Source organism: Cydia fagiglandana, chromosome 8 (genome assembly GCF_963556715.1).
Source record: "Cydia fagiglandana chromosome 8, ilCydFagi1.1, whole genome shotgun sequence".
Classification (NCBI taxonomy): domain Eukaryota; kingdom Metazoa; phylum Arthropoda; class Insecta; order Lepidoptera; family Tortricidae; genus Cydia; species Cydia fagiglandana.
In genome coordinates this window covers 13,547,658-13,560,348 of record NC_085939.1, presented here as the reverse complement: position 1 = coordinate 13,560,348, position 12,691 = coordinate 13,547,658, and the positions used below count along the sequence as shown (strand labels likewise).

At 37.8% G+C, this 12,691-nt stretch overlaps 1 protein-coding gene across 1 annotated transcript in view; it reads right to left on the bottom strand.

Annotated features, from left to right (window-relative positions):
• The window catches only part of LOC134666679 (tumor necrosis factor receptor superfamily member wengen), a 28,889-nt gene that overhangs the window by 4,733 nt on the left and 11,465 nt on the right, over positions 1-12,691 (bottom strand). Inside the window, exon 4 of the mRNA XM_063523909.1 lies at positions 8,365-8,487. Coding sequence (XP_063379979.1) covers positions 8,365-8,487 — 123 coding nt within the window. The remainder of the gene's footprint in view (positions 1-8,364; positions 8,488-12,691) is intronic.

Below are 12,691 nucleotides of genomic sequence, written 5' to 3'. Positions count from 1 at the left end.
GGACTAAAGCATAATTGAAGTTTCTATATTGAATTTTTACATATGTAAATCGAGGGCAAATGCCATGAATACATTCACACGGATAGGTACCTACTAGACTAATTGGCAAGGGTAGTCAAACCAAAACCTTAAAATGGTAAGGGTTGGATCAATAGAAAAAAAAACACGAAGAAGATTTTCATTTATTTTCAATGTTAGGAAAATATCAGGAAAATAAGTGACTTATTGAAAAATAAATATGATGGGAAAAACTGCTAACGGAAAGGAATAATGAGATAAAGAAAAAGTGTTAAAAATTCCGTGGCAAAAATCACAACTGGGTAAAAACTATTAGCAAAAAAAAAGTTTCATCGCAATTTTTGAATTAAGTAATCAATAATATGCGACGTCAAAATAGATAATCTAATAACCTCGTTTTATTAAGTAGGTAAACCCCGAAAACTTATATTGCTAATCATTATAAGATTAGCTTAATAAGAATGATTTTGTCCTTGTAGCGTTATTGGATTCATTGATGAACACTGTTGCTATGACGATTATTTTCAATGTCTCGCGCTGAAGAGTTATTGACATGATGGGACGCCCCGCATGCTAAAGAACGACTCCTTAAGGAGTTACGGCGTTGGGGCGACTTCCGCGGCCCCGAAAGGAAATTCACTTTGCATTCATAACACGACCGAGAAATTGTCAACTCCCCTGTTCTCATGATATTCCATTGTTTATTATGAAATGCAAATACATATCGCCAAATTGGGTTTGAGTTGCAGTGAATTTTAAATTAACGTCGGTGGTGGGCGAACAAAAATGGAAAAATCTTCAATTGTCTTAGTTTGAATAGAGACATGTGAGTTCGCGAGGTCTAGCTCACCAAACGTACTTAAGGTATTTTACCGAACCTATTCGTTAATACCTATCCGATATCTAGTATTTAATATTACTATTCCATCCCATCTACTTACTCTTTATTTTTTTAAGGCAAATTGCATAATTCGTGGTTTGCGGTCGAATCGATTTACGTCAGACTAACTCAGTATAAGAAATTAAGAAGACGGCCAAGAACTTCCTATAAATGAATTTTGGCAAGAGTAGGTATAAGGTAAACATAATTGACCTTGTTAAACATCCGTCAATATCCACTCGCTATGTTTAAATCATTTCGCGCGTCATCGATGTCTGATGCCGGTTTACACGAGCGATATATAATCGCATTTCAGTCGAATTTATGGGATCTATTATTGACTTGCTAACATCACTGGGAGGAAGCTTTTGGACCATTTCCTGGCTCGGAGAGAAATGGGGCCGTCGTGACGCACGTTTTTACCTTTCTGCATCCGCCCGTAATATCAATAGCGTGAAGATTTTTTTTATGTATCCTTTCAATTAAATCTGTTTCGAATTAGTGCGAGTTAGAAGCTAAGCTACATTCCTGTCTTGCATTTTGCTGAACTTAAATGTGAATTCTAGAAGTTTAGATTGTAAACATCAGTTGTTTATAAATAAAGCATACGTATGAGGTTAACTTTGTTGTTGATGTCTGCATTCAGGGCATATACTTTCTAAATTTAGAGCAACAAGCAACTGCAAAGCTAATTAGCCGATTGAATTATAACAACCACGTTTACAAAATATAATGCACGGTGGCTATTAAAAGATTGGGATTTTACTTATTTTAGCCCGCTCCAAGTTATTTATTCTTGACTTTCCTTAGTGCAAGTTCACGCTAGGCTCACAGTAAAAATATTGTTATTCAGCCGGTTAGTGTCGTTACATATAGTTCATTACTATAAAATATAAATAAAACGCCCGCGAAACTATGTAAACAGACCCTGAAGTGGGTTTCGTGAAGAAACAAATAAGAAAGTAATTTATTGTGGACAACAATGGACTGATCCTAAAGAGCTCCGGCTTAATCGTTATCACGAGTAAACGTGACTGGGGTAGTTACTGATGCAGCCGCGGCCAGCTAAGGACCGCGTCTCCATTGTAAGCGTTGTTGGATGCATTTGCATATTGCATCATAGTAATCAACTGGGACCTAACTCCTAAGACACCTAAGTTGATTACTCTCCGTAACTACCTAGTTACTATTAGGTGCAAGTAAGTAGAGTACGGGTTAATTTGGGCTTCGCATTAGGATGCTATATAATTTTATAGAGGCGAAATAGTAAAATACCATAGAGGTACAATAATATAGAGAAGACATGGGGAAGGGGCCAAATGACCGAACGAGATACACTTATAGAACTTTCAGTAGGAGTAGCAGAGAAAGCGGTACTATTGCTTGTCCTTGTCACAGTCTCACTTTTTGTTTATTCCCCACCTTTTTGTTAGTATGGGCTATGGTGGGCAACAAATAACCCGACCGAATTACGTAGATTGTTTTTGGTATATTGTCAGGAATGTTAAAACGTGTTTTTAATATGTTCGCATTGCGTATGTTTTGTCCCTCACGGAGGCACGCGCACACCACTTCTATAGGATGCTACTTCTATGCAAAATACGCATTTCTGGGGACTTTCAGAGTGATTATTTCAGAAATCATTTAATTTTCGGCAAATTTAAAGTAAGAAATTGGACTAATTTCGTATACCTACCTAATTAAACATGTTCTTATATTAATATTTAAAAGCTATTCTTACCTAAGTATGGTCTCGGGACTCTTAACTACTTATTTATTAAACAAAACAAACTCATTCGGTAACATGGAAACAGACAGGACAGTACTGGGAAAGCTATAAAAATATTCTATCCTAGATCGGACGGCGGACCACCATGCAAACATCTCACGGGTTGTTTGCGCTGAATAATGCATTTCAAGTTCAACGCTCATGCGATGCACGGGAAAGATGTTTGTATGGGAAAATCAGTTTTAATTTAAATGTTTTGCTTAAACGTGGTTCTCTACGTACTTATGTATTTTAAAGTGGTTTCAAGGAATTAATTACGGACGCGTAAAAGTTCAGTAGCCTCTTGTTTGTCGTATACCTATATTTGGAGTCGGAGTTATAGTTAACTCGTTATCAAAAATCGTTGCGACCAGGAAGTGCGCTCCCGGCGGCGTGACTGAAGCCCTCAGGGGCGGAAGCAGAGGCGGGCGCGGACGGGCCGGCATTACCAATGACCCTCTTACGACACGTGTGCTAGGGCCCGCAGGGCCGGTTACCTGCCGCTGGCAACAGCGACACTCAAATAATGAAGAAGTTCTTAACAACACACATTATTTTCAAACTGATATGATTTTGTAGCTAATGACAATGACACAATTCTCTCGGTACTTATACCACACCGTGCCACCCTTATTTTAGTATGTGGGTACCTATTACGCTGCCCTACAATGTCCTACCCAATGCAGGATACGTGTCGTTAATTAAAAGTAAAACTGCTAGTGTGCTTAGCCAACGTGCCAATCTTCAAAGCTCCGTAGCGTACCTATCTCTATCAATCTTCCGTATTACTTATGTTATTAGTGCGACATCAGTTACGGTTTCATTTCGCTCGCTACGGAGCGTAAATAATTGGGATGTTGGCTACGCACCCTGCTCAGCTCACACTGAATTCGGTAACATTGTCATTCCCTAGGGCATACTTTAGTTAGGATTAGGACTAGAACTTCACTAGGTATTATTCCATTCCACGATTAGCGCGTTTAATTGATTAAGTATTAACCCATGATTTTCAGTATTTAATTGTTTAGTCTTGGTACCCGTTACGCCTTGTGACTAGGTGGATACTATAAGTAGGTACTCTCTACAGCGAAGAATATGTATTAATGTTACTTTGAAAGCCACCGTTGCGTGTGACACAATTCCAAATGTTTCGACAGCACCATTAAAATGTAACCGTCGTAATGGCGTCGTGTTGGTATTCCATGGGCTCGCCAGTTAAGTCGCAACCAGTGCATCCAGCCGGCCTCAGATAATTGTTTGAGATCGGAATGACAATGAAGAGCATCTAGTTATTGATTGATACCCAATATAGTGATAACTATTGGCTCTGTAGTAGTAATAGACCTCCCAATAACCCTCTTAGCACCGCTATTTCTTTTAAATCGACAAGAAATAGTAGTACTTAGTCCCCTACTACTAAGCCCAAGAGGGGTTTTTTTTTGTAGTTACTCGAGCGTGTCAGATCTAACCAAATCCTCAATCTTACCTAACTAACGATTTTTTTTACTGCCTACGCAGCTACGAACCCTCCACCATTAATTAATCGAACCTGCTAACCAAATTTAACGAGTATCTATCGGTTGTGAAATGCGAAAAACAAATCGAAATCAAATGCGAAGATAGAGGAGAACAGGCATTGTTGCCCAAGCGGAAATGTGGCTGAAACGGAGATGTGCTCGGTCGTTCAATTAAGTACATTTGAAAGTATTGTTGGGAGATATTTTCACACTCTGAAAATAGTGTAGGTCATCTTCCAGCAGTCATCATCTATTTATTCTATCTAATAGACTGCATATTAAGATCCTAAGTGCAGTATAATGCTTGACTTTATTTTATCTATATATATAAATGCAAGTGTCCTGACTGACTGACTGACTGATTCATCAACGCAGAGCCGAAACTACAAAAGCCAGAAAGTTGAAATTTGCACACCAGATTGCATTTATAAAGTGTACAAGAGATAAGAAGGGATTTTGAGAAATTCAACCCCTAAGGGGGATAAAAAAGGGATGAAAGTTTGTATGGGGTTAAAGTTTTCTTTTAAGCTAGGTATTTGAAACTTCGTAAAAAGATATATTATTAAAATACAAGAAAACTAATTTCAGCGTTTTTGAAAATTCATCCCCTAAGGTGGTGAAAAAGGGGTTGAAAGTTTGTATGGATATCAAATTTTTTTTTGAGTGGCGGACTTGAATCTTTGTATTTAGGGATATTATTAGAAGACAAGAAAAGTAATTTCAGCGTTTTGTAAAATTCATCCCCTAACAGGGTTGAAAAGGGGTTGAAAATATTAATCCATTACAAATGCTTTGAAACTTCTTAGAAAGGCATAATAGCCGATTACAAAAAAAAGTTATTGCAACATTTTTGGAAATTCAACCCCTAAGGGAGTTAAAAAGGGGATGAAAGTTCATCTTCGGGTGCAAATTTTATTTTAAGCTAGGAACTTGAAACTTTGTAAAAAAGTATCAAATTCAAATACAAGAAAACTAATTTCAGTATTTTAGAAAATTCATCCCCCAAGGTGGTGAAAAAGGGGTTGAAAATTTGTATGGATATCAAAATTTTTTTCGAGCACAGGGCTTGAATCTTTGTATTTGGGGATATTATTAGAAGACAATAAAAGTAATTTCAGCGTTTTGCAAAATTCAACCCCTAACAGGGTTAAAAAGGGGATGAAAGTTTGTATGGGTTTAAAGTTTTTTTTTTTGAGGTAGGAATTTGAAACTTCGTTAAAAGATATATTATTAAAATACAAGAAAACTAATTTCAGCGTTTTTGAAAATTCATCCCCTAAGGTGGTGAAAAAGGGGTTGTAAATTTGTATGGATATCAAACATTTTTTCGAGTGTTGGACTTGAATCTTTGTATTTAGGGATATTATTAGAAGACAGGAAAAGTAATTTCAGCGTTTTGTAAAATTCATCCCCTAACAGGGTTAAAAAGGGGTTGAAAGTTTGAATCCATTACAAATGGTTTTGAAACTTCTTAGAAAGGCATAATAGCCGATTACAAAAAAAGTAATTGCAACATTTTTGGAATTTCAACCCCTAAGGGGGTTAAAAACGGGATGAAAGTTCGTCTGGGGGTGCAAATTTTATTTTGAGCAAGGAACTTGAAACTTTGTATAAACGTTTTAAATTAAAATACAAGAAAACTAATTTCAGCGTTTTTGAAAATTCATCCCCTAAGGTGTTGAAAAAGGGGTTGAAAATTTGTATGGATATCAAACATTTTTTTAAGCGCGGGACTTGAATCTTTGTATTTGGGGATACTATTAGAAGACAATAAAAGTAATCTCAGCGTTTTGTAAAATTCATCCCCTAACAGGGTTAAAATGGGTTTCAAAGTTTGAATCCATTACAAATGCTTTGAAAATTCTTAGAAAGGCATAAAAGCCGATTACAAAAAAAGTAATTCCAATGTTCTTGGAAATTCAACCCCTAAGGGGGTTAAAAAGGGGATGAAAGTTCGTCTTCAGGTGCAAATTTTATTTGAAGCTAGGAACTTGATAATTTGTAAAAAGGTATAAAATGAAAATACAAGAAAATTAATTTCAGCGTTTTTGAAAATTCATCCCCTATGGTGGTGAAAACGGGGTTGAAAGTTTGTACGGATGTCATACATTTATTCGAGCGCGGGATTTGAATCTTTGTATTTGGGGATATTATTAGAAGACAATAAAAGTAATTTCAGCGTTTTGTAAAATTCATCCCCTAACAGGGTTAAAATGGGGTTCAAAGTTTGAATCCATTACAAATGCCTTGAAACTTCTTAGAAAGACATAATAGCCAATTACAAAAAAAAGTAATTGCAACGTTTTTGGAAATTCAACCCCTAAGGGGGTTAAAAAGAGGATAAAAGTTCGTCTTCGGTGCAAATTTTATTTTAAGCTAAGAACTTGAAACTTTGTAAAAAAGTATCAAATTCAAATACAAGAAAACTAATTTCAGCGTTTTAGAAAATTCATCCCCCAAGGTGGTGAGAAAGGGGTTGAAAGTTTGTATGGAGATCAGATATTTTGTGAGTGCGGAACTTGAATCTTACTTACTTAATTTCAACATTGCTTGGATATGAAAATTATAGGTACTAAAGATGTAAAATGTTGAAGATAAGATTCCACGCGGACGAAGTCGCGGGCAACAGCTAGTATACGCATACGTGAAATGTTTGACCTCAGAGCTCCGTTCTGAAACGTCTCAAAATAAATAAAAACTGTATCGGCGCCAGACGAGCGAGCAACCCACGCAAGACAGTATTTTAAACTTAACTGGCATGACGCCAGCGAGGATCCTACTCGGCTTGCTTATGGGAGTTATGGCCGAGCAAAACATAAACATTCCTCTTTTGGGTAAGCTTCGTAAAGTTTAATTAGTGCCTTAGCGAAATGTACGAAATTAAAGTATCGCTTTAAAAGTTCTCGATTGCGGAGTAGCTAAAAACAGTTTTAGCAATAAATAATATTCTAAACATAATATAGTGGAGTGTTGAAATTAAGGATTTTAAAAGGTGATTATACAAATACTTCAAACTATTATTTGTTTAAAATTAGTGATGTACCGACTATTGATTTGGCCGACTAGCCGACTAATCGGCGCTCGAATGGCCGATTAGTCGGCCGACTAGTCGGCTAGTCGGCCAGATCATTAATTTCGTATAAGTTTAGGTGAAAAACAATAGTTTTGCTCTTTTGGTTGCGCTAATATTCATATATTAGCTTGGCTAAAAGGTGTTCTCGACAGGTTCAAAGACCTATCACAAGAATCCTCGTTCAATTTCTGTCTTTCTTTTATTTTGCGATCCTGAGCAGACCGTCAGTAGGTACAACTTGTAGGAGGTATTTCCAAGGCTCTATTTTTCGTACGTAGTTGCCAGTTAAGAACCTATCCCCTGTGGTCAGCGTCTTTATGAGCAACGTGCCCTGTTTATAAGTCTCTAAATTTTGCAATTACATTAACCACCGGCTACACCATTAAAAAAAAAAAACAAAAACTGAATTATAATAAAATCCTTTAAGTATAAAACTTGGCCATAAAATTACACGAGAATCAGTTGAGATCGACCTGTAGAGGAATACACCAGCCCACCACCATACAATAACGACCAAACGGTCAATTATATGAACAACAGTTTTCACACCATGAATAGGTATTTTGGTAAAATAGACATAAAACATATGGTAAATATTGACTGTTGGTTTCTTTTTTCTGTTTTTCTTTCACTTATAAAGTGCCGACTAATCGGCCATTTTTGCCGACTAGTCGCCGACTAATCGCCGACTACAAATGTGGCCGGATAGTCGGCTTTCCCGACTAGTCGGCGACTAGTCGGTACATCCCTATTTAAAATGTAATTTAATTCGAATTCGCCAGCATTTTAATAGCTTTAAGCACTTAAAATGCTTTTAGGAGGCGCGTTAGGTACATGTGAAGTTAAGACTGTCTGTTCGATTCCGATACCTTGCTGGATAATAGAGGCATGAAGGGAAAGGTATCTAATATGTAATAGATCTAAGGGGAGGGATTGATAATAGGTATAGGTAAGGGTAGGAAGGATTTGTTAGCGGAATTTCTGTTATCATGCTACTAAGAGCGACAGCGAATAACATATACCTTTCTCTGCCCCTCTCAACAAAAAGTGTTCGGCGAACGGATATAATTGATATAATATGTGATAGCTTAATAGAACTGAATGTTACCAAGTAGAGCGTCCTTCCCAACGTGAATGTTGCAGTAGATGTGGTGGTCCGTGGGCGCGACTGGTTCCACCGCCGCGTCCCCTGCCTCCATTAGCCTCAGCTTCGCGGAAAACTCCTGCATATCTGGAAAATTACAGAATCGGTTTACACGGCCAGTTTATATAAAGCCTGACCAGGAATATTTGATCACGCGTCATGTTGCGGAATTTCACTGGAACTATTTATTTCATAGGTATTCTGTACTGTCACCCTGTACACATGAGAATACGCACCCTCTTGACAATGATCATATATTGCTGGTCCGGCTTTACCTTAAAGCCGACCACTGACTAACAGGCCGCCGGACGATATCGGCCTGTCAGTTAGAACAAAAATTTTACAGTTACGAACAACTGACCGGCCGATATCGTCCGGCGGACTGTTAGTCAGTGGTCGGCTTTACCTGTATTCGAATAACGAATATTTAAAATTTCTGCAGATATATAGTTATACATAAGTACCTATAAACGAACAGTGTAATTCTCCATTATGCTTCACACATTTTAATTGAAAGGCAACTTACTAAAATCAATAGAACATTCGATCGTTCTAATTTTGGCTCTAGCGCTCATAGGAGAATGCAACCAAACTAAAAAAAACCGTTAGCTATTGTTACTCGGGCGGTCGCGGGCGCAGCGGTCGAAATTAGTAGCGCACATGTTCAAACAAACGCGCATTGTTTACGTGGCTTTCGCCGTGCATGCCCTGGCCCTGAATACCTATTGAGAGCTTTCGCCTCAAGCGGACCAGTATAACGTGGCTTCGAGGTCCGTAACATTTGTAAACATCCACCATGCGTGGGTAATCAGAGTGCACACTACATACTAGAGATGCAACGGATAGTTGTTTGGCCGGATACCGGATATTTGGCCTGACCATCGGCCGAATATCCGGCCGGCAGAACTATACCTACATTTCGGTTTTTCAAGTGCGCATTCTGTAGGTTTGACCTGTTTTCTAGTGAACGTTCGCGTACGAACGAACACATTTCCAGGTTCGAAATGACTGTGCGTGCAAGTCAGTGGAATGTTTAAATTGTTTTTTTCTACTCGAGTACTTTTATCTGTCATTTACATACGACCGAACGAACATATAAGGGCATAAATTATTCATACTCCTTAAAAGTCTATAGTCTATTGCCCAAAAAAGCACTTGTGTCGTTTTAGAGACATTACGATACGGTAAGCTAGTGCAGGGTAGCAGGTGCCACATACCGGTACATTGCTCCCAACGTGACAAACGATTGAATGCATACGGTTTTTATTAAAAAAGAAACAAATTTGTACTGAGTTCATTGCTACCAACATAATAAAAAATACTTTTATACCCTACAGCATCACGACCCTGGTGCGGTGCGGTAGTGTGTAACGGCTTTAAAAAAAAACATAACCATAGACATTACTCGTTTGTTTCTCGTTTCCCGCCTTTCCCGGTAATTTCTTGTTCTTTGAGTACTTTGCGTTACTATTTGTTTTGCGTTCATAAAAAGTGTTGAAAATGGACAAAGAGGATTACATTGTGTCTACACCTGAAGAAATATCCGCTGCAGCACAAGCAGCGACCGAAAATTTGTTGCCTAAGTACTAAATCTCAGCACCTATACGACAAATCTTATGAGAAGTGCATGGCGTGGAGATTGGAGCACAAAACTTCGTCATTCTCTGAAAACGTCTTTGGTGTATTTTCAAAGACTAATTGGAAGCACCGGATCAGATCTATCTTTTAAGCAAGGTTGGTATATGTTATAAAATTTTTTGATACACATTTTTAGGGTACACAGTACAACGAGCTATATTTATGTACAATTTTATATTTTTGCATTGAAACTGAATATTATTTAATTCTCCTTTTTCTTGTTACAGGTTGCAGTAATATTTGGTATTATGGGTGCTTGTCGCATACAAGAGCTACATACATATAGTATAATACCTACTATCCAAAATTTACATTGACATTGTCATAAATAAAATTTTGTTTATATTTTTTTGTATTTTATTTAATATTGCCTACTCATAGAAAAAGCATTGTATGCAACGTTGTATAAGTAGTCAAAAAATGCTCATGGCGTATTTATTAACAATGTTCGCCTTCGGCTCACATTGTTACCCACGCCACTCACATTTTTTGACCCCTCTTATAAAACTGTTGCATAAAATACTATAAAATAATAAACAAGTACGATTATGATCAAGACTGTTTCTCAAATCTAATTAGTTTACTCCGAAATCAAGCATTGTTACTATCCGGTATCCGGCCGGATAGTAGGTCACTATCCGGTATCCGGCCGGATATTAAAATCATGGCCGAATAGGCCGGATACGATACTCCAGATAGTAACCGAATATCCGGTGAATCTCTACTACACGCGGTCCACCTGTGTGTTTACAACTCAGCCTGCGTTTGGAATATTACTTCAGCCCCCGTATGTATTGCCATTACTTCAGGAAAACTTTAAATTAATAGACGAGTGGCTCTGAAGTATGAAGTTCGACCAGGGCTGCCAGTACATAAATCTTGATTATGCGATCCTGTGGCCGCAATTATACGAAATTCGATTGCATTATACGAGTACAAAAAAAAACTATAATTTTAAATCGAATTTTTAATAACTGGTGAATTTCGGTTTTTGCGGTAAGCCCCCAAATTGCGGGGATATTTCTCTTTTACTCCAATGACAGCGTAATAATAGTGACAGAGAAAAATGCCCGCAATTTGCGCACTTGGTTTTTCGCGGTTATAGCCCGCGTTGACGTGTATTTAAGTAGTTGCCGTTCCATTAAATCGTATAACAGTAACAGTAATCGTGTAACAGTAGTTTGTTTTTGTTTCTTTTTTTTGCATTATGGTACGGAACCCTTCGTGCGCGAGTCCGACTCGCACTTGCCCGGTTTTTTGAAGCATTGACAGTAGTTTAACATCGGTGTTTTTTTTCGTATCCAATTATACCGATTGACCAACTATACGACATGTATACGAAAATAATTTCATTATACGAATTTCGTAGCCTATTATACGATCTGGCAGCCCTGAGTTCGACACGAGCACGAGAACCGTAACAAATGCGCAGCCACTGTAGGCGTATCCAGACTAGTAAATTTTTAACTAATCTGATTAAATTGCCCGATCGAATCAGGACGTGCGGACGCAAACGCCAATTTGGCTCGCCGAATTCAACCGCCGGTAATGACCGATATTGGCGATATTACTGATAAAATGAGGCGCGGACGCAAGAATACCAATATGTGACGCCAGTATTATCGTTCTGGGGCATTTTTTCAATTTAGAGGGCTCTAATATCACCATAAATCTAAAATTAGTGATTAAATTGGAGATTGAAGCCAATTTCATTTCTGATCCAATCGGTCGATTTGATCATCCCGTTTGGATACCGCTTGTTACTTAAACTGGTTATCTGGTTCATTGGACTTGGTAGGCGGCAGGCGTTGTGAGCCCTGTATCGTGGCGTTCTGGTGGCGTCTGTGGACTAGATTTATGACTTCGCTTACGGAACGCGATGAAATTAATGTTTAAAATCAAACTTCCACCTTAGGTGGTGTTGCTTGTATCTTTCATCACTTTTCTGGGAGTTCAATGAGTTTAGATAGGTAAGTACCTATGTATACTGTACGAGTAACGTACTATTTAGAGATTTAGTATTTAGACATTACGCAAAAAACGACAAAAAATTCACGTTTGGTGTATGGGAGCCCCACTTAAAGAATTATTTTGTTATGTTTTTAGTATTTGTTGTTATAGCATCAACAGAAATACATCTGTGAAAATTTCAACTGTCTAGCTATCACGGTTCATGAGATACAGCCTGGTGAAAGACAGATTTTCGCATTTTTTATGCAAAGCAGAAATAATACTTGTCCTATAGGTAGACCTACCATCATACTATTCTTTGGATCTTACATTTAGACGTATGGGTAGGTACTCGTATATTAAATTTTTTGACGGTTCGTTTTGCGATTTTGTTGTAGGTGTGTCGTATTTTCCTACATAATAGTTATTTTATTTGTTACAGCAAGAGTTTGATATTTCATGTGCTTATTTTGAGTCCCGTGCAAGCGAAATATTCTATAATAGTGAATCTAATTTAGAATATTGAGCGTGTTGGCCGTTAGCAAAAGCTGCGCTGGCGCAACGTTAATTGCAATTAACCATTACAAATTGAACCGTAAACGGTCACGAACGGTTACAGTTGACGGTTCAATTTGTACTGGTTAATGGTCATGAATGGTCAATGCTCAAAAGTAGCGAGATTTAAATAACTTTGATCTCGTGT